The 20,115-nt window shown below is 47.2% G+C and overlaps 8 protein-coding genes across 8 annotated transcripts; 6 read left to right on the forward strand and 2 right to left on the reverse strand.

Moving 5' to 3' along the window:
* The first annotated feature begins 150 nt into the window (after positions 1-150).
* On the forward strand, positions 151-1,989 carry EDB82DRAFT_499170 (Six-hairpin glycosidase-like protein). Its single transcript, XM_025734955.2, has one exon. It carries the CDS (start codon positions 291-293, stop codon positions 1,926-1,928), a length of 1,638 nt encoding a protein of 545 aa, XP_025585709.1. The 5' UTR covers positions 151-290; the 3' UTR covers positions 1,929-1,989.
* A 423-nt stretch (positions 1,990-2,412) lies between these two features.
* Positions 2,413-4,653, forward strand: EDB82DRAFT_172212 (uncharacterized protein). Its single transcript, XM_065607119.1, has 5 exons — positions 2,413-2,711; positions 2,783-3,430; positions 3,502-3,591; positions 3,647-3,739; positions 3,792-4,653. The coding sequence occupies exons 1-5, from the start codon at positions 2,518-2,520 to the stop codon at positions 4,573-4,575; spliced, it is 1,809 nt and encodes a 602-aa protein (XP_065464834.1). The 5' UTR covers positions 2,413-2,517; the 3' UTR covers positions 4,576-4,653.
* A 312-nt stretch (positions 4,654-4,965) lies between these two features.
* On the reverse strand, positions 4,966-7,675 carry EDB82DRAFT_461330 (glycosyl hydrolase family 3 N terminal domain-containing protein; the record flags this gene model as incomplete). Its single annotated transcript, XM_025734957.2, has 4 exons — positions 4,966-5,347; positions 5,401-6,831; positions 6,894-7,500; positions 7,573-7,675. 4 exons carry the CDS (start codon positions 7,673-7,675, stop codon positions 4,966-4,968), a joined length of 2,523 nt encoding a protein of 840 aa, XP_025585711.1.
* A 498-nt stretch (positions 7,676-8,173) lies between these two features.
* Positions 8,174-9,453, forward strand: EDB82DRAFT_499174 (uncharacterized protein). The gene is made up of 2 exons (XM_025734959.2): positions 8,174-8,968; positions 9,015-9,453. The coding sequence occupies exons 1-2, from the start codon at positions 8,311-8,313 to the stop codon at positions 9,224-9,226; spliced, it is 870 nt and encodes a 289-aa protein (XP_025585713.2). The 5' UTR covers positions 8,174-8,310; the 3' UTR covers positions 9,227-9,453.
* Positions 9,454-9,895: 442 nt separating this feature from the next.
* Positions 9,896-12,004, forward strand: EDB82DRAFT_445496 (ergosterol biosynthesis ERG4/ERG24 family-domain-containing protein). The gene is made up of 3 exons (XM_065607797.1): positions 9,896-10,844; positions 10,900-11,014; positions 11,067-12,004. Exons 1-3 carry the CDS (start codon positions 10,199-10,201, stop codon positions 11,740-11,742), a joined length of 1,437 nt encoding a protein of 478 aa, XP_065464835.1. The 5' UTR covers positions 9,896-10,198; the 3' UTR covers positions 11,743-12,004.
* Positions 12,005-12,308: 304 nt separating this feature from the next.
* Positions 12,309-13,907, forward strand: EDB82DRAFT_566820 (uncharacterized protein; the record flags this gene model as incomplete). The annotated part of the gene is made up of 1 exon (XM_025734961.2): positions 12,309-13,907. The coding sequence occupies one exon, from the start codon at positions 12,309-12,311 to the stop codon at positions 13,845-13,847; it is 1,539 nt and encodes a 512-aa protein (XP_025585715.1). The 3' UTR covers positions 13,848-13,907.
* A 3,330-nt stretch (positions 13,908-17,237) lies between these two features.
* Positions 17,238-18,111, forward strand: EDB82DRAFT_499181 (uncharacterized protein). The gene has a single exon (XM_025734963.2). The coding sequence runs from the start codon at positions 17,535-17,537 to the stop codon at positions 17,976-17,978; it is 444 nt and encodes a 147-aa protein (XP_025585717.1). The 5' UTR covers positions 17,238-17,534; the 3' UTR covers positions 17,979-18,111.
* A 423-nt stretch (positions 18,112-18,534) lies between these two features.
* EDB82DRAFT_555671 (uncharacterized protein) lies at positions 18,535-19,651 on the reverse strand (the record flags this gene model as incomplete). The annotated part of the gene is made up of 2 exons (XM_065609658.1): positions 18,535-19,274; positions 19,330-19,651. The coding sequence occupies 2 exons, from the start codon at positions 19,649-19,651 to the stop codon at positions 18,535-18,537; spliced, it is 1,062 nt and encodes a 353-aa protein (XP_065464836.1).
* Between the last annotated feature and the right edge of the window lie 464 nt (positions 19,652-20,115).

Genomic DNA, 20,115 nt, shown 5'->3' on the forward strand with positions numbered 1-20,115 from the left:
TGAAGTGTTTACTTGGTGGCTGCTTCGAGACCTCTGATGCCCCGGGGAGTCTCCCCGAGAACTTCACTCTAATTGGCTAATCAGGTTCTGCATGTTCGCGGAGTCTTCCCGACCATTAGTGAAATTCGGATTCAGATTCAGTAACAAGAAGTAGCGGAGAACCATGGCAGTGGAATATTTTATCAGTCTCGGTTAATCTTGGAGCGAGAATTATTGTTGTTAGGCTTTTTCTTTATCAATTGTCACCGAGGACGATTGATCCTCTGTTTGCTTCATTGACTCAAGACAATATGGTTCAGGAAACAAACAATCCTAACCCTGCAACCATGGTTCAAACCTTTGAGTGTATCGCCCAAGACTTACTCCCCAAACTCCATCGATGCATCCGAGTTCCCAAAAGGATAATCACATTCGAGAGATCCAGCCCGTCGTTCTTTGGCGTCGAGACTCGCACTGCTGACTATGACATCAACAACCTCTCATCCCTATCTTGGGGAAAAGGTTCCGACTTCATCCTCGATTTCGGCATCCATATGGTCGGATTTCTCTCATTCCACCTGGACTACGTCGGGAAAAACATGGACGCTCCATGTCGGCTACGCCTCACCTTTGGCGAGTCGCCCATTGATGTAACGATGGACATGAATGATGTGGACACCTGGATCAGCACCGCCTGGCTCCCTGATGAGATCATTAATATCGACACATGTCCGCATACAATAAACCTGCCCCGCCGTTATTCCTTTCGATATCTGCGTGTCCAAATCATTGATACCTCCCCCAAGTTCAAGGTATCGTTCTCGAATGTACAATGCGAATCAGTCAGCGCGGTCAGTCAAGACCATCAGATCGATGCAGTCGAGTTCCCCGATCCTCTCCTGCAGGATATCGACCACGTTTGTATCTCCACGCTACGAGACTGCATGCAGACTGTATTCGAAGACGGCCCAAGGCGAGATAGAAGGCTCTGGATTGGGGATCTCCGCCTACAAGCTCTAGCAAACTACAGCACATTCCGGGACTTCAATCTTGTCAAAAAATGTCTTTTCCAGTTCGCAGCAGTCCAACATGAAGATGGCTCGTTATCAGCTTGTATCTTTGAAAAGCCCACGTTAATGGCTTCGACAGACTACATCGCTGACTACGATGCTCTATTTGCTGCTATTGTTTATGACTATGTTCAAGCTTCTGAGGATACGGAAACTGGGCATCTGCTTTGGAAGACTGTTCTTGGCTGCCCAAAGAGACTGCTGCGCAACCTTAATCCCACCACGTACATTTTTGAGGCCGAACGGAGCAAACATCACATATTTCTCGACTGGGCAAAAGGTCTTGATAAGAGTGCGGGAGCACATGGCGTGCTGCTTTATTGTCTCAAGGCTACGAATAAGCTCGCTGTACGACTGAACAAGCAGCCTCCGTACAACGAAATGATAAGTAACATGACAGACGCTGCAAACGCGTTCCTCAAGGATGGTGTCTTTGTGTCTGGAGAAACTCAGCAAGTAAGCTACGCGTCCGCGGCGTGGCTAGTTCTATGCGAGGCTTTCCCTCCAGCAGTCGCTCGTCAAGCTTTTCTCGCCACTCTTACACATCCAGATGCTGTGAAGCCACTCACACCTTATCTGTGGCATCACGTTTGCGACGCCCTCGCGGTGCTAGAATGCTACGATGAGTGTGTTGATTTGATCAGATCTTATTGGGGCGGGATGGTGGAAGCAGGTGCAGATACGTTCTGGGAATGTTACGACGCGCAGGATTGTATGGCGGGCCCGTATGGGGATGTACGTAACAACAGTTGGTGCCATGCTTGGAGCTGTACCCCGACATATCTGCTTAGGACGACGCTGCGCGAGACTGTCAAGGCGACAGGAGTGGGTCGGGTCACCATGGATGAGCTGGATCAACGATGGATCAAGAGATCTTGATGCGAGGTTGTATTATGATTCACAGGAAGCCGAGAACAAATTGCAAAAGAGAATAGTTAACATCGATCATCTTTAAATGTTCACGAATCCAATCTGAGTTTGTTCAAAACATTGCTGATTTATCAATCTTGGGAAAACTAAACTGCGTCTATAAGATTTTAAACTGGGAAAAGATTGGTGTAAATTGTTGGGTGTCTTCAAAGATAAAGTTAAGCTGCTGTATTAACGAAAGTGATAAAGAATAGTATGGACTCTATACATTCCAAGTATTGTGCTAGATACTCGCCGAGCATTATTAATTCAAGACGTGGATTTAGGGTAGTTCATAAACGCGGAGTTCACTGGTAATGACATCAACTAAACTAAACTTACAGTACTAAGCCCAACTAAACTAGCAGGCCCCAGCTTTTCCGCTGCAATTTATAAACCCTGCACATGCTCGGGGAGGGCCCGAATCCTGTTCTCCCTCTGCTCTATACCCTTTCCCATGATGTAGTTCCAAGCCCACATTCAGGACGATACTTCACAAGGTCCCAGCCGCCCAAACAAGAAAGCTCGACTGGGCCGGAATGACCCACAGCTAAATACCATGAACAGAGAGTCTAGGGATATTAATTCCTCGGGCAACAGCACCCAGCCTACTAGACGACGCGTTGCCGTAGCGTGCAAAGTGTGTCGCTCGAGGAAGACGAAATGCGACAGCCGCTGGCCAATTTGCAGCTACTGTGAAAAGAGCAACTCAGAGTGCCGATATGATACTGTAGACTCAACAGACCGTCCCTTGTACGCCTTCTTGTTCCATATTCAAATGTGGTTGCACAAAGAAACTGACAAAGATCTTCTTTCGAATAAAGAAGCCATGATTTGGGTGTGCAGATCTTGCAGGCCATCCAGGACTTGGCACAGGACGTAAAAGAACAACGTTCGCCAGGCCAATCCAACACATCATCATCTCAAGCCCACCAGCCAACAAGACATGGCGAAGTCGACTCCTTGGTCAACTTAACTACCACACCACACTCTATCTCAGCTCCCGAATGCCACATCGAAAGATTCTCCGAAGGACTCGATAGTATTTTGACCTGGAACGTGTTTCCACCAGCAATAGACCCTATCCTCGTGGACAACGGAAGCTTCATGGCTATGCCTGACGAGCTCCCCCCATTAGGTTTCTCAGAGCTAAAGAAGTTACAAAAAACCTATCTCAGTACCGTTCACAGTGTAAATCCCATTCTGGATGTCGCTATTCTCGACCAGTATATCGCAAAGATCTCCGAAAATGGCTTGGATTGGACGACACAGACGTGTCTTGTTGCCCTTGTATGCGCCATCAGCGTGTTGTGTCAGGACCCGCATGTTGAGACGCCAAGGAGTCAAAACAGTTGGGAACTTGAGCAAACCACCGATAATGCTTATAGGTACTGGAGCGTTGCGTGTAAAAGGCTTGGGCTAGCGATGAGCCACAACACATTGGAGTCTGCCCAGTGCTTATGCTTAGCAGGGTAAGATGGGGGACATGCCTCTTCTTGTTCTCGAACGCATGCCGAGATGAGCATACTGACGTGAGTTGCAGTATCTGGTTTATGTGTAATTTACAGCCTGTCGAGGCTTGGAGGTATTTCACCATGGCAGGAAACTCCTGTTACTCTGCAGTTTGGGCCAGGTAAGATATACAGATGGTTATCAAACACTGGAACCAATGCTGACACTGCTAACAGGGAATCCACCATGCCTGCCGGGCCCCAGAACTCCCCTTACAGTCCACAAGCAATTAAACAAAGCATTTTCTACACGGCATACAAATCGGAAGTGTACGTGAGAAGCTGTTTCTGTCTGTACGTCTAATTGCTAACCACCTGGTAGCGAGATTCGCTATGAAATACCTAGTTTGCCTGGATCAATACTGGAACACATCGAAGATCGCCTCACGTTTCCATCGCCGCCTGCAGCGGATTGCTTGTTCGACGAGACCATAGCTTGGTATTACTTTCTTGCAGACATAGCCGCTCGCCACTTGATTAACCGCATCGTCGATGCCAAGGTCCAGTTCTCTGATTGCCCGAGCGAAGCGCAGGCCAGGTCATTACTACGATCATATGAGGTTTTCGGCTCACAACTTCAAGACTGGTATCTATCCCTACCGCCAGAGATATCGTTCCCACCTCCGGATGAAAATATTTGTCCTGAGTCGAACCTTTACAAAAGAATCCTTTGCTCGCGGTACCTCTTTGTTAAAGAGCTTCTGTGCCGGCCATTCGTACGCCTATGTCTTAACTACGCCCTTACACTACCTGCCGCTCTAGATGATGAGATTGTCAGTATAGCTTCACTGGGCCTGCGGTACTGTGCCTGGAGACTGAGAGCTGTGGATCGAATGAATAAGCTTGATCATGGACTATGGATATGGATTCGAAATAGCACTGCTTGCTCTATGATATTGATTGGTGCTGCTCGGAGCCTCCAGTTCCAGTCCCTCGCTACATCTGGGCGACTGGTTTTGCCACAAGATTGGCGAGAGATTGTTGTTGCTTTCTTGCATGGACTTGAGAAGTATTCTAATGAAGCCAGGGGTGGTGTAGCTGCATGCTATCAGCTTGTGACGTGGGGCCTTGGTGGGTTTCACCCAACCTCACCGGAAAGTATTTGACCATTGTTTGAGATGAACAAACTGTAAAGTACTTTACTCTGGTGAATTTAGTGATTTCAATCTAACGTATATTTTGCCCCTGTTCTTAGACGTTCCCCATATTTGTAAAATATAACAATCATGAATGCGCCAATGACAGGTACACATCAGAATAGTCGATATCTTATTGTAGATTGCTAAGAATATCACGATCAAATGCCAGGTAATCACGACTTTAGTATCTAAGTACATTGGACTTTTTACATACTAGCTTTAAGGTGTTATATCAATTGGGAGAAGCTAAGTTAAATTTCAAAGTAACGACAAAAAAAATAATAACTGAATTGTGCTGATAGCCAAGTCCATGCGATGGTGTTTTTAGATTTCCTCCAGTGCTATCCAACACATTCCTCAAAGCCCACTCCATCTACTAGTTTCTCGCACAGGCAAATCTCCTTCAAGCAAGATTTCCTTACTACTCGATCCTACTAATACCCTATACACACCTCTTTCACTCACCCAGCAATGTAATTCCTCATCCCAAAACGATGTGGTGAGTCGATCCAGTGGAATCTCCACCCTCCGAGCCTCGCCAGGTTGCAGATATGTTTTCTTGAAACCCTTCAACTCTTTCTTAGGTCTCTGGATGGAAGATGTGACCTCGTCAGCGGCAATGTAAAGCTGAGAGACTTCAGCTCCAGGCACAGAACCAGAGTTGGTGATTTCGAAGCTCACGTGAGAGGATGCAACGTTCAACTTGTCGTAGGTAAATGTGGTGTAAGAGAGACCATGGCTGTGAATGTCATGTTAGTTTTTCTCGAGCATAGTGCTGTTTTGTTTACTCACCCAAAAGGATATAGTACGTCTCGATCGACCTTTTCGTAGTACCGATAGCCAATATAAATATCCTCGCCGTAGATAACACGCCCCCTCTCACTACCAAAGTTCAAGAACGTGGGTGTATCTTGTAGACGGCGTGGAAATGAAAGCGGGAGTTTTCCATTGGGGCAGGTTGCGCCAAATAAAACATCAGCAATACCGTTTCCAGTCTCGTTCCCAGCTAGCCAAGCATGTAAATGGGTCTTGGCCTTTTCAGCCCAGAGCATGCTGAATGGAGTGCCGCTCTGCGTCACAACGATAGCGTTTGGGACCGCTGCCAAGACGGCCGAGGCAAGTTGAGGTAGCGATCCAGGAAGATCCATGTGAGGCCTGTCAAAGCCTTCAGATTCTTGATCACTTGTCATCCCAACACAGAGAATGGTCACGTCTGACTGTAGAGCTACTGAGACGGCTTTTTGGATGCCGACTTCAGGGTCAACAGCACTCGCTAGACCAACTCTTCCAGCCCCACCACCAAAATTGACTACGCCTGGCTTGACGAGCTTGGAAGATGGTGCACTTTCATACTCAACAGTGATGCGGTACTTCTGACCTTGAACAAGGTGCATCTGAGCCTTTTCCTCAACAGTTCCTTTGCCGAAGAAGAATGTACCGCCTCGCTGGACATGACTGTTATCGATCAAGAGCTGGTCATCGACATAGAGTCGCGCAGAGCCATAAACTGCCAGGCCAAACTCAAATAGTCCGGATTGTTGAATGACCAGATCGCCTTCTACAGTTGCGTAGAAGAGCTTGTCTAGTTTCGGATGCGAGTAGCCCATAAGAAGCCAAGATGAATCAGGCAGATGGCTCTGGTCAACAATCTCGCGCTTGGGTACACTGGGGCTCTGACTGTAGAAGCGTATTCGCATTCCTGGTGATCCCTCTGGCGTGGTGATCATATTGTCTTGTAGGAGAGGATTCCACCCATTTGCTGTAGCACCGACTTCGTATCGTACCTCAACATCAGGCGGTAGTTGGGCCACGATCCCTTCGTAAGGAGAAACAGTGTAGTAAGGCTGAAGATGGGCAGAGCCACCTCCACAGAACGAAGTAGTCTTCATGTTTGGTCCAATCAAAGCAATGCTTTTGAAAGGTCTCTTAAGGGGCAGTTGGTTACCTTCATTCTTCAACAAGACAACGCTGTCACCGGCGAGCTTTCGGTTGAGCTGCCTGTCTTCAGGAAAGTCGCGTCCTCCTTCCTCCGCAGCAACAGGAACCTTTGTGCATCTTTGGATGAATTCGAGAACGTTTCTTGCTCGAGTATCTATGGTTGATCGAGATACTTTTCGATTGGACACTGCAAGGTCGAGAAGCTGGCCGCGTTGCCTCGTTGGCCCCGGCATCTCGAGATCCAGCCCTGCATTAATGGCCTCGGTTGTAGAATAAGTACCGAACCTAGAGCAAGGATAAGTGTTAGTATCAGCTACAATTTGAGAGGTTGAAGGATTGCTGCGTACCAATCGCTCATGATCAGACCCTTCCACTGCCACTCTTTACGGAGCAAAGCATCGAGATAATCCCGGTTCTCTGAAACATGTGTGCCATTGACTTTATTATAGCAAGCCATAACACCCCCCGGCGCTGCATCACTAAGCGCGATCTGGAAAGGGAGCATATGAACCTCCCTCAACGCACGCTCACTAGCAACAACGTTGACGCCAACTCTTTCGTGTTCTTGATCATTTGCAAGCCAGTGCTTGATGACCGACACAACGCCCGTCGACTGTACGCCTTTGATGTACGCAGCAGCTAGTTTGCCTGTTGCATAGGGATCCTCTGCCATTGACTCGAAGCCGCGGCCACCTAGAGGAGAGCGTTGAATACAGACTGTAGGACCTAGCCAGCAGTGTGCGCCTTTAGCTATGCACTCGTTACCTATCAGTTTGCCTGCCTTGTATAGCAGATCCTGGTCCCAGGTAGCTGCTAGGCCGGTTCCGCAAGGTAGACATGCTGCTGGCACGCCGTCGACGAATTTTGTTCCTCGTACGCCGTTTGGGCCGTCGCTGACACGCACGGATGGGATATTGAACGCTGGGAGAGGGTTCGTGTGCCAAAAGTCTCGGCCTGGAGGAGAAAGGAAGTTAGTAAGGCGAGGCTTCTTGGGCGAGAGAAAAGATTGTGGGGTTGGTTACTTACCAGAGAGCAAAGATATCTTGTCAGAGACAGATGCGTTGTGGATGACATGTTCAACGTCAAAATCGTTGTGAACATTATCAGCGGTTGGTCTTTTCAAAACCATGGTTGTGTAAAGATCCGCGTGTTGGGACAATAGAATATCTGAGTGATACACAAGAGCTAAAAAGGGCTAAGGCAATTACCAAACTTATATATTGCGAAAATGGTAAACATTACTTGGGCCGATCTCAAGGTCTTACCAAGTATGGCAGGGACATATGCAAGTCGGGATAACCCCGATGGAGTCAGTGAGGAAGTGTCGGGTAGCCTCCCCGATCAACGAAGATATGGGCACCTCTTGAGCAAAGATACAAATATGTTATAGTCTTAAACACTATTAATAGTTAAGCTATTAATTAGCAGATTGGTAGTTTAGGTTAGCAATAACCAGCGAATCCCTATAATTCTTTTGTAGCTATCATCCTTTCTATTCTCTCTAGTGCAAGACTACTGGTGGTCCAGCAGTCATTACCACTGGAAGCAGCTTGAAATTTCTCGGATAATGGCATTTATCATGCTCCATTTTCTTCAGCCGCAGACATAATCCCGGAAACAACCCCTGTTTTTTTTCCACTGATGCCTGAACCGGACTCTGATAGCGCATTCTCAATGTCAATCTCAAGCGACACAATTGGTTCAACTATGTAATCGGGTGTTCCTTCATTGGGGAATGGCCGAGCGTGAATCTGGTACATATTGATGGTCATCCTCTATGTCAAACTTGGCATTCCTTTCTCATTTCTAATCTTTGTCAAATCAACGTCAATCATGAAGGTCACCAACGCTATCTTGTCTCTCCTTGCCTCTCAGGCGGCGGCTCAAGTCATCGATATCCAGATTGGCGATACCGCGGCGCTTGGCCTTATGCGAGAGGTCGCTCAAGCCGAAAAGAGTGGTGATCATGCTCGTGCTGCCGAGCTCCGAGATCTATTGAGCAAATCGCGTGGTCCTTCGCGAGAGAGAACTCAGTGGAAGACTGAGTGTTCCGTCAGCTCCAACATCAATGCAGAGATTTACGTCGTTCCCGACCCTTCAAACGCTCCCAAAGAGATCGCCTGGGCAATGGATTACCTCGACAAATATTGGACAACCGACGATGGTGGTGAACTTCCCTACCCCGGTGACTTCGATCGTTTCATGCACTCCGACGGCTTCAGAATCATCCGCACCGACTATAAGGATCTGCCTTGGGCTGTTCGCAAGTATAGAGAGGAACTTCTTAAGGGGGGTACCAAGATGGAGCGTAAATTTATCGCTGAGCTGGATGGAGTAGCCTTCTTTGCGCCTGGCGTTGTGACTTGGCTTGCACCTCTGTTCGCAGGTAGCGATGTCAAGCCTGGCCAGAATGCTTGCGAGGGTAAGTGACTTCCGAGGACACAAAAGACAAAGCTGACAGGTTGTAGACGAACTCGTTGACTTTAGCAACTGGGATAAAACGAAGATCGGATCTGAGGATGTCAAGTTTTCGTTCAACTACGGCGGTAGAATGCAAGTCGGAAACTCCATTGGCATTCAAGTGCATGCAAAGAAATCTATGAAGCAAGAATCCAACAGAAAGACGGAAGAGGCAATCAAGAAGGTAGCTGAGAGCGAGGCCGAGGCTGGTGAGCTGTAATGCAGGTTGAAAGTAATCATAACTATCTCATATCGCATAGTTACACCAACTGGAGTCTGTATTCTGTCAGTCACAAAGGCGGTACTTAACGTGAGATGCTGTGGAAGAGTGGGACGCCATCTGGACATCTGAATGTGCAATGTTGCTTTGCCAGGGTTTGGAAGAGTAAGCCTATGAGAGGCTCTGTTTTGTGCACGCAACCAGTCAATTAAAACATATTTCCATTCTTCGTTTCTTGCCCAAGTGTCAGAGTCACTGCGAAAAGTGAATTGAGTTATGCAAAGAAATGGGTAGCTGTACTGCAGGGTCTCACTGGTGCGACGCCAATGCATTCCAGCACAGAGGTCTCAAGATCGTCGCAAGTGATATCTTGGCACTTGACATCTCACATTTGGAGGCGGTCAGTCCCCAATACGACCCCGGCAATGCAGTCCAGGCCAATTACTCTCACTTCTTCAGCGTCACTACGAAGCCGTGTTACCATTCATTGACTCTACTACTCATTGAGCCAATATCTAAAAGTACTCGTCTTACGTTCAAGACGCCCCCGATCAAACACAAACGATTTGAGTGCTATAATTGATGGGGATGTTTCGTAGCTTCCTTAGCGTATAAGCATGTCTCAGTGCCTGGCAAGCTTGGCATGGCTTTCTCTCAACCAAACACAAAATCTCACCACAGCACGCGTGTCACTTTGCATAACTCTAACGCAAACCATGAAATGCCAAACTTTCCAATTTCTAGTCCCACAAATGCATCCGTAATCCACCCGCTTCCGCTCATCAATGACGATGTTATCCAGGCTACCCCCAGCCACTGATAGTGCGTGCGGTGATCATTCGCTCATTCCCTCGTGTGTATCTCTGTACTACCAACACCATTTGTTCTCCCCTCCTTTCCAGACGCGTATTTACTTTTGTTTTTTTCACGATCTATTTGTTTCGACGCGTATCAGAAAAGTATCGAGAAGCGATGGCACCAAGCACTGATAGTCTGTCACAGACAGGCTCTACGACTACGATTGTTAGACCGCGGAAACAAAGGCCAATTGAGGCCACAAAGCTCTCGACCAAGAACCAGACTTTGACCGATGCAGACGTTTGGGGTCGTGCAGGACTTGGACGGTCGTGGCTGCGTTCTCTTGTTGGAGCTTCGCCGCTGTTTCTTGCACCAATTGGATCGATATCCATCTTCATTACGCTTGCCCAATACGAAGGATCATTCTCACTCTTTACAGCAGCAGTGAAAGAGCAAGGCTTCTGGAATATCTGCGCGCAGTACGGGCCTCATATCACCCTCAAGGGTATTGCGGCAGTGGTATTCTGGCTCGCCGTCCAGGCAGTTCTGTACATCTTTCTCCCCGGGGAAAACCACCAGGGACAGCTTACACCGGCTGGATATCTTCTTGACTACAAGATCAATGGCCTCTCAGCCTGGATCGTGACGCACCTTCTGTACGGCTGCCTCAGCTGGTTCGGGATTTTGGATCCTGGTTTCATACCCCGCAACTGGAGCACTTTGATTGGGGCTATGAACTTGGCTGGCTTCGTTATCTCGGCACTTGCTTTTGTCAAAGCGTACGTGGTGCCATGCCATCCAGAAGATAGAAAGTTCAGTGGTATGTTTTCTGGACCGAAGCTTTCGTTATCATCAAACTCTAACCAACGGGCTAGGATCCGCTTTATATGATTTTTTTATGGGAATTGAGTTGAATCCACGACTTGGCGATAAATTTGACCTCAAGCTGTTCAGCAATGGTCGCGCTGGAATGATGGTGTGGACTTTGATGTAGGTTGGCTGTAGCACTCTTTCCGCATCAGTTTGCTCACATGTGGTACAGAGACTTCTCCAATATGGCTTATCAGTACCAAAATCAGGGGTACGTTGAGCCATCACTAATTCTAGTGACAACACTTCAAACGCTCTACGTGCTGGACTTCTTCATCAATGAATCATGGTACCTTCGGACGATCGACATTGCTCATGACCACTTTGGCATGTATCTGATCTGGGGCTGCTTTTGCTTTCTGCCGACAACATACACGATACAAGGGCAATACCTTGGCCTTTACCCATCGTCAGCCTCAACGTCCTACCTTGCATTCTTCTTTACCCTCGGGGTAGCAGGCTACGTGCTCTTCCGCGTTGTCAATCACCAAAAAGACATGGTCCGCCGAACAGGGGGTGAATGCACCATCTGGGGTAAGCCGGCCGAGTGCATCTCAGCACGCTTCCGAACATCGGATGGCAGACAACACACGAGCTTGTTGCTCTGCAGCGGCTTCTGGGGCTGGTCCCGGCATGCAAACTATGTAGGGGACTTGTTGCTCAGTTTTAGTTCGTGTGCACTGGTCGGTAGCACAAAGGCTGTGGTGTGGTGGTATGCCCTCTGGATGCTTGTGTTGCTTGTTCATCGGTGCATACGTGATGAGAGGAGATGTTCAGTGAAGTATGGAGACGCCTGGACTGAATACTGCAAGCGCGTACCATGGCGATTTATTCCTGGTATCTGGTAAAATGGGAGATTCTGGGGGGATTGATTTCGTGCGGGGATGAGCACTGAGATATAGGTGTTGTGAATAGAAGGCGTGCTTTGTACGGTGTTCCAAGATTCCATAGACTCTATTGCTTTCTAGACAGAATATACTTGAAACCGTGTTGCAGGTAGGTTCTACATACGGGTTTCCAGCTCGGATCAGGCCCAATGATTCTTTAGGTCTTATCAATGACGCCCAGCTGCGTTTGGGACATGCATGAGGCGTTACACTAGCTGCCAACGAAATGCGTTTGTACGCGATATCATGTCGCACAATCACTCACCGCACTTTCATTCTCTTTCAGTGTCTCAGTAAAAAAGCAATATATCGACTTGGCATGGATTTCCACCAGTATCCGCCAAACGAACATGTGCATCTTTCCGATAGTGTACCCGATGTTGTCTTGTACGAGTAATCGCCGTTGGTGCGAGGACTTCGGCTTGATTTTCCCCGAAGTACATCAGCAAACTGTTTCCTCTCAGTTTGTCTTTTGATTTCCTAAACCACATATTTCCTATCACTCGTTGGTGAACGTGTAGGACGTGATGCAACGGCACGATGAAATTGTGAAGGACGTCGCCAGGAGTATACGCAACTTTCACAAGCTCGAACAGCCCTATCGAATATCGCATGGCTCATCAAACAGTACTCGACCCCGTCATGCACCACACACCAACATCGTCGATATAGGCACGCTATGCCAGGTCATTTCTATTGACGCAGATAAAAGGACATGTCTAGTCGAGCCCAACGTACCAATGGATCGGTTGGTCGAAGCAACAATGCCGTACGGCCTCATACCTCCAGTGGTAATGGAATTTCCCGGTATCACAACAGGCGGCGGTTACTCGGGGACATCAGGAGAAAGCAGCTCTTTCCGCCATGGGTTCTTCAACGAGACGATCAACTTTGTGGAGATGATTCTCGGCAATGGAGATATCGTAAGGGCTTCGCCAGAAGAGCGAGGAGATTTGTTCTACGGTGCTGCAGGTGCAGCGGGCACCTTGGGCGTTACAACGTTACTCGAGGTCCGACTTGTCGAGTCTAAAAAATTCGTGAAAACAACATATCACCGAGTTGACAGTATCGCCACTGCGGTCTCTGAGACACAGAGGTATTGTGGGGTTTCTGATACTGACTACATTGATGGAATTCTTTTTTCAAAAGACCATGGCGTTGTCATAACAGGACAGCTTACTAACTATAAGCCTCCCGAGTCCCATCTTGTCACATTCAGCAATGCTGCCGATCCCTGGTTTTATCTTCACGTGCAAGAAAAGACGAAAGATCTTCCGCCGATTTCTTCTGTCACTGAGTACCTCCCCATCGGCGAATATCTCTTTCGTTACGACAGAGCTGCCTTTTGGGTAGGCCGCCAGGGCTATACTTATTTTAAGTTTATACCATTCAATCGATTCTTTCGATGGCTTTTGGACGACTATTCCCACACTAGGACATTGTACCACGCCCTTCATGCAAGTCATATTTCAGAACAATTTGTCGTTCAAGATCTGGCACTCCCATACGACACGGCTGGGGAGTTTATCAACTGGATCGACTCTGACTTTGGCATATGGCCTTTGTGGCTGTGTCCTTTGAAGGAAACCAAGATGCCTACCTTTCATCCTGTCACTACCCGCATGGAATTAGCGAAGGTTGCTGAAGATAAAGCCGACGTGTCACAACCTATGCTCAACATCGGTGTGTGGGGTTGGGGCCCAAGAAATGGCGATGAGTTCAAGGCCAAAAACCGCGACCTGGAGAGGAGGTTGTCCAACTTGGGAGGCCGAAAGTGGCTGTATGCTCATGCATACTATACCGAGGAGCAATTCTGGGAATTGTACGATCGTTCCTGGTATCGGAATTTGAGGGAGCGTTATTTTGCAACGACCCTCCCAACGATTTACGATAAAGTCAAACAAACTGAGAAGGAACTAGATGGCCAGGCTGGGGGCGATGGTTGGATTTGGAAAACTATATGGAACAAATGGCCAGTCGGGGGTCTTTATGGAATGCTGATGGCATTTAATTCTGGAGATATCAGTCTTCACAGGCGGGCAACCTGGAAGCATAAAAGCGAGTAGGCTTCTCTCATAACATCCTAGCAGTAGAAGTTCCATCAAGTCAGTTCTTTTTATACACTGTACGCTTGATTCCAAACTAGGACTCGTATCCGGCCAGCCAGATTGGAGCCTTTGTCAGAGTTCGTTCTTGTTAAGGCAGATTCGGGCTATTAGCCTGTTGTATTACCGGACCGTTGCGCACAGTTGCTGACTTGCATGATGATCTCCGTGCAAATTATGTCAATAAAAGGAGGCTATGGCAACGGGCTGGAGATTGAAGATCCAAGTATCCTTCCGTTAATCTTGGCACAACTTATTTCATCATTCACCAAACTGGAATAAATTTCGCTGCAAACATGGTATCAATGAGTTTCCGGTTACTAATCAAGTTCTCCATTGAGGAAGAACCGTTTGGGCAACTCCTTATTACATCAGAATGGCAGGCATGGGAAACGGTCTGGGTTTTCCGCTTACCATTCATCTCCAAGAACTTCTCTATCTATCCAATACTATTCGAGAGCGGATGCGATATCAATAATACGACGAACTGCAAAAAGGAATGTAATTCAAAGCAGACACTGTTTGGGTCACCTGAATCGCTTTGGAATTGTCTTACTATTGCGGCCGTCGTTGCAGACAGAGGGTGACAACCCACCACACGAACTCAATTGAATTGAAAGAATAGCTCTTATGGATAATTTCAATCCTGATCCGCTGGATCAGTTTTATAAATTGGGGACGCTGGCGAGATACAGCCACTGTGCTCTTTAATCCTACCCCGATCCGAGGATGTCTATCGGAGCTGTGGGAAGACAAATTCCAATATATCCCTCTTAACCTTTCAATCATAGAAGATCTTGGACGGATAATGGGGGAAGATTATTGTACCGGAGCCGATCCAAGTATCGACTTTGATATCGTAGGGCCTGGGGTCTGTGTTACACTTACCATTGTAAAGTGTGATCAACAATTAATGATCTTACGGATTCTTGTGGTGTATCTGATGTAATTCGCTATAGTACTCTTGTGTTCCCTGGCGTACAAGATTGCCAGGACTTGGATTCGGAACTTCTCTCTTGTATTCCTGCTGCTGTTAAAAGGGCTATCCAAGGTTGTGAAAACCGCAGTTCGATGGCAGAACTTTGCCGCATAATGCAAATTCGGCATTGCAGCAGGAGCTGCATTTGTTGATCTTTAGGAAGCGCAGGTAATCTTTCTAGTCGTAATATTAACAGCTGCCATTATTGCATTCTCTGGGTCCAGCTCAGCGGGGCTTGCGAATATTAGTTTGTCATTATTGTGGTTAGCCAACAACCTTATACTGCGAGGCGTTGTATCCGCCGGCATGTACCCGCTGCTTTTTATCCAACTCATATTACACAAGACACACAACCGTTGGTGGTACACTCTCTTTCAGGTTATCCTCAACTGGGTCTTGATGCTAGTCATCACACACCCAGGTGTGATGGGTATCGAAGCTTTGGAGAAGCATGTCAAGAAGAATAACGCTATCGATCACTGCGGAGGGAATACAGGGATGGGAACTTACTGTGAGACTTTGAACTTGCGTTTCGGAAATATCTATAGATTTCTCCGATGGTCTTGTCTCATCCAGAACTTTGGCCGGCTTGGGGTCCAATTTTACGGACGGTCGTCTCGATTTGAAGAATGGAAACCACTACTTGTTAAGGCAAAACATGGACAGCTACTTCAAAATTCACTCCAACATCCAATCTCCTATAAACACCATCATGGTATTCCTGATTCTGGATTGGATATATGCGATGCTGAAAGCACAGTCATCTGAGTCAGGCACATGGCTTTATAGCAGGACCAGGTTCTTGACACAACGCTCACTTTCACAAGCGCACAGGTTCCATGAAACAAAATATTTCTGGCTATTAACTGAAGCCTTGTGGGTTTCTATGGAAGCTCTCTCCGTGATGATGGGTATCATTGGCGTCAACGAATTCTAAGACTTCCTGGGAGTGCTGCGGGACGGTAAAGAGGATGGCGAGAGCGATATATACATATCAAACTGGAGCTTTGAGCAACTGATCGCTGCTTGTGTCTGGTATCCTACAATACTGAAGTTTCTTTGTCTTAACATTGGTACGTTCACCCATGCTCCCGTTTTGCGTTGATTGATCAGCCAACTAATTTGTCAATGCAGGCGGTGTCCTACCAAGCTTACAAAAGCGTGTGGGCGACATGATCGAAGCCACGTATCGTACAGGGGATGAGCGATCTGATAGTGATGTCGCTCTGGAGACTCTCATCCCTCCTGGAAGGATTGAGAGAAGTCGCAATGATGGTATGGAGAGCCATAGATTAACTCCTCGAAGATCGTGGGGGAGAACAGTGAGTTAGTTAGTCTAGTCGTCTAATAAATATACTCAAGAACGCTCTATTGAGATGTACCAAGGGCTAGGTGATCCGCGTAATCGATCGGGTCAATCGAATTGGCAGCCTGGAACAAGTGCAGCTCCTAAGGAGTGCGTCTGGTTCTCGAGTCAGATGAAGCTTCGAAATTTCGATGTGCTGGAATAAGAACCTATTCGGAAAGGCTAGATATCGACCCTTGGAATCCAAAAGTACCCTCGTGTTGTGGGCACGTTCCACTTTCCTCGGTTATCAGGAAGCTGCTGCGAGGATCTACAGATCTAGACTTCTGCAGAATGGGGCGAATTTCGAGGGTCGTTTATAGCGCTTTCAAGCATAAAAACATGATCGTTTAGTCAAGTGCATCACACAAGTCAAGATGAATGTGTAGATTGGGTTTTAATTACAGTATAGGTTTCTCGTTCAAAGGCTTGCATTCGGTAGTGATCGCCAATGCTATCTTTCCAGTGAAACGTGTTCAATGACTGACGAGTTGATGAACCATGATCCAAACCAAAAACAGCACAGAAGTTGCCATGGCGCATTGCAAATCACTGCATGACACAAGTTGATGCCAAAGTCATCCACGTGGGCTCAATTCAGCGTCGTTACATGACGTCGTGGATAATGTTCCAAGTTGTGATGAGTATTGTGGTCTGAGCGGCTGTGCTATACGACGTTGCTTCGACTATTCCGGCGTGGCATTGAAACGCAGGGAGAGGACTCAATTAAATCGGCACTCAGTCTCGTATTGACAGAACCGCTTAACTGCTTTAAGCATGAAATGCGCAGGGGTAAAGCCTAGTAGTGCAATATCCAAGAATAACTAACCCTCTGGTTGGTGGATAACAGTCAACTAACCTTGTGTAGATTAGTGATGTCAGCCGAGTTCTTCGGGGATCTCCAGGTCTTGGGGAAATATGATTGCATTGACTAAAAGAAGGGTAATGATTGACCGCTGAAGATTGCGGTACACTGTCTCGCTTTATTTGTCACTAATCCTGGATCGTTCTGGGCTTGAGGCTAGTAGTGACCATCAATTGACCGACTCTACACTGCTACGTAGCACTAGTTCATTATCGTATCTCCATGCGCTTAGACCATATCAACATCACAGCATGAAGCCGAAGTGCCGGTTTGGTGAAGTCATGTCTATTAATATTATTCTCTCAACTTCTATAAAGACTTTGTGATCAACCCACGATATCCAACATTCTCACATCAATCATCTCATCTTCTCAAGCATCTCAACTACCAAACACTCTTCAACTCCAACAAACAACTCTCTCCAATTCTCCCACACACAAACAACCAACCACCATCAAAATGAAGTTCACCACCTCTCTCTTCGCTCTCGCTGCCGCCACTGGCGCTGTCGCTGCTCCTTCTGCTCCCCTCGACGCCGTCTCCATGATGGCCGCTGCTCCTATGTGGACCATTGAGTCCATGCAGCGAACATGCGATAAGCCCGATACCACTTGCACCTGGAACTTCAAGATCAACACCGGTAGCGGTGCCGCTACCCCCTGCAAGTACGTCGTCAAGGCTTCCAAGAGTGCCTCTCAGGCCAACGGCGGCCCTGCCAAGTGCGGCACTTTCACCATCACCTCTGGCTGGAGTGGTCAGTTCGGTGCCGGCAACGGTTTCACCACTCTGTCTGTTGTCAGCAGCAAGAAGCAGATCGTTTACCCCAGCTACACCGACAAGCAGCTTGCTGGTGGCAAGGTTGTCAAGCCTGACCAAAAGTACGCCCCTGCTTCTCTCCCTTAAGCGATGGACGATTTTATGGATGACGGATTAATGGGCTCTGGGGTTGGTGGCGATAATATCTAATACTCAATATCTAGACGGTGGGATAAATGTATATACAATCACATAGATGACAAAACATCACCTTATACTGCATTCGTCGCCTTCTTCGTGATCTAATCTTCTGAAAGGATGTATATCACTATACTATCTCGCCCTTGAGACTCGCTTGAAAAGACATGAAGTCATAACTACAAGACCGCGTTGGAAATAGCCATCCATACTTATTGCCTGCAGTCATCTACGTATGCAGAGAATAGTAACTCAATGAATTCCACTGCAGTATGAAGATATATCCAAGAACAAGCATAAGCCTTCCATTTACCAAGTCAAAAAGCTAACGGCCCTCAATATATTAACACAGAACTCGATAGAAAAGATACAATCGTCTGATCGGCAATAATGTCGTTGAGTCAAACTGAAACCATAACTGCATGCAAGTAACAGAAACCTTGAGAGAACATAAGGGTTGTATCATTACTAATTACTCATTACTTATTATCATTCATACCATGAATTATCTCTTCAGTTCATCCTGTGAAGTCTTGGGCGACCACATCGAAAAGTCGGCCGGCAACCCAATGGGGTCCTGATTTGGTTCGTATACTATCCTGATACTCCGTCGATGGCTATTCCGCTGTGTGTCTGTCCTGTATAAAGGACTTCCGGGGACGTCTTCCGACTCCCTCACTCTCGCACGTTGTATCTCGCTGTTGCCTCCTTCTGAGATGCGTGGTCTCGCCGTCCTAGTTTCCAAAGATGGTGTAATGAAACCCTTTTCTGATACACCTCTGTTTTTGCGCTTTCTGTAATAGTAGAACAACAAGCCAGCGAGGAGAAGCATGAGGCCTAGTACACCGACGCCTGCGCCAATGCCTGCTTTTGCCTGGACGGAAAGTCCGCCCTGTGGTTCTACTGTCGTGGTTTGGTCGCTAGCTGCTGATTCTATTGTGGCGGTTGGTGCTGGAGCGGAAGTGCTGTGGACCAAGGATGGTGTAGCTGCTGTTGGTATCGTAGATGGACTCGCTACAGACGCCTCTATAGATACATCAACGGGTTTGGAGTCGATGTAGAAGAAACTACTCGTCAAGGTGGTTTCGTTCTCCGGATCAGTCGTATTGAGAAGCGTCGCCACGAATTTGGTGTTTCCGGTTTTAAAGTCTTTAGGTATTGTCCAGTAGTATGAGATATACGTGTCTGGACATTCTTTGTTCCAGACTTGCCAGTTGGTAGAGGGATAATGGAAGGTTTCGTTGGCTATGCCAGGTTAGCAAATTGGCTCAATTACCAAGAGGTATGAAGAGGTTCCTACCAAATATTTGAACAGCTTGAGAGTCATCATTTGAGTCAAATGCCCTGACCTCCAGGCTAAAAGTCTGGCTCTGATTATCGTCGATATGAATGTCGCCCGTCCAGCCAAAGCCCTGCGTTTCTCCGGCGTGCCAGGTATCGCCCTGGTTGGGAAACATAATCTCGTTGCCATTTTTGGTCAAGGATGTGGATTTGCACCATGTGTCGATCTGTTCAGGTGTTCTTTCATCGTGAACCTGGTGGTCTGAAAGATCTGTGCTCTGCTGTTGTTCGCTACTTCTCTTTCTTGACAGCATCAAGCTGAAGTCTAATGGGAAACGCATATTGTTTGACAAAGTGGAAGAAGCAATTAAAAGATTTACGGAGAAACAGACAGCATAAGATAAAGGCACGAACTGGATGTTTTATAAAAACAATGTGCTTTGCAGGGCATTAAATGTCCAAGCTTTTTAGTGAAATAAGATGCTGTTTCAAGTCATATTCTACTTTAAGGCGCCCAATCATGGCTAGCGCATGGACCCTAGATCGATTCAGCTTGACGAATTTTGTCATGCTATATTCAATAGTACGTCGCAATTGTTTCCTTTTTCATGGTATAATGCACTTATTAACAGACCAGCATTCCGAATCTTGACCCAAATCACAACACAGGCAGCATGAACCTTTTCAAAAAGCCATTTGTGATTATACAAGAATACGGAGCTGCCGCGTGTTAGTTATCTACAACAGGAGCTTGGGCCTCCGTCCGTCGTCAGAAAAGTAGAGCTTTGAAGTTTGACGTCCTTTA

The sequence above is a fragment of the Fusarium venenatum genome, assembly GCF_020744135.1.
Source record: "Fusarium venenatum strain MPI-CAGE-CH-0201 chromosome Unknown EDB82scaffold_2, whole genome shotgun sequence".
NCBI lineage: Eukaryota > Fungi > Ascomycota > Sordariomycetes > Hypocreales > Nectriaceae > Fusarium > Fusarium venenatum.

Bases quoted from the DNA above. Each gene is read 5' to 3' on its own strand.
- EDB82DRAFT_499170 (XM_025734955.2), top strand. From the start codon at position 291: ATGGTTCAGGAAACAAACAATCCTAACCCTGCAACCATGGTTCAAACC.
- EDB82DRAFT_499174 (XM_025734959.2), top strand. From the start codon at position 8,311: ATGGTCATCCTCTATGTCAAACTTGGCATTCCTTTCTCATTTCTAATC. The intron at 8,969-9,014 runs GTAAGTGACTTC...GACAGGTTGTAG, and splicing joins TGGCCAGAATGCTTGCGAGG to ACGAACTCGTTGACTTTAGC.
- EDB82DRAFT_499181 (XM_025734963.2), top strand. From the start codon at position 17,535: ATGAAGTTCACCACCTCTCTCTTCGCTCTCGCTGCCGCCACTGGCGCT.
- EDB82DRAFT_172212 (XM_065607119.1), top strand. From the start codon at position 2,518: ATGAACAGAGAGTCTAGGGATATTAATTCCTCGGGCAACAGCACCCAG. The intron at 2,712-2,782 runs GTACGCCTTCTT...TTTCGAATAAAG, and splicing joins GACTCAACAGACCGTCCCTT to AAGCCATGATTTGGGTGTGC. The intron at 3,431-3,501 runs GTAAGATGGGGG...CGTGAGTTGCAG, and splicing joins CAGTGCTTATGCTTAGCAGG to TATCTGGTTTATGTGTAATT.
- EDB82DRAFT_445496 (XM_065607797.1), top strand. From the start codon at position 10,199: ATGGCACCAAGCACTGATAGTCTGTCACAGACAGGCTCTACGACTACG. The intron at 10,845-10,899 runs GTATGTTTTCTG...CCAACGGGCTAG, and splicing joins AGAAGATAGAAAGTTCAGTG to GATCCGCTTTATATGATTTT. The intron at 11,015-11,066 runs GTAGGTTGGCTG...CATGTGGTACAG, and splicing joins ATGATGGTGTGGACTTTGAT to AGACTTCTCCAATATGGCTT.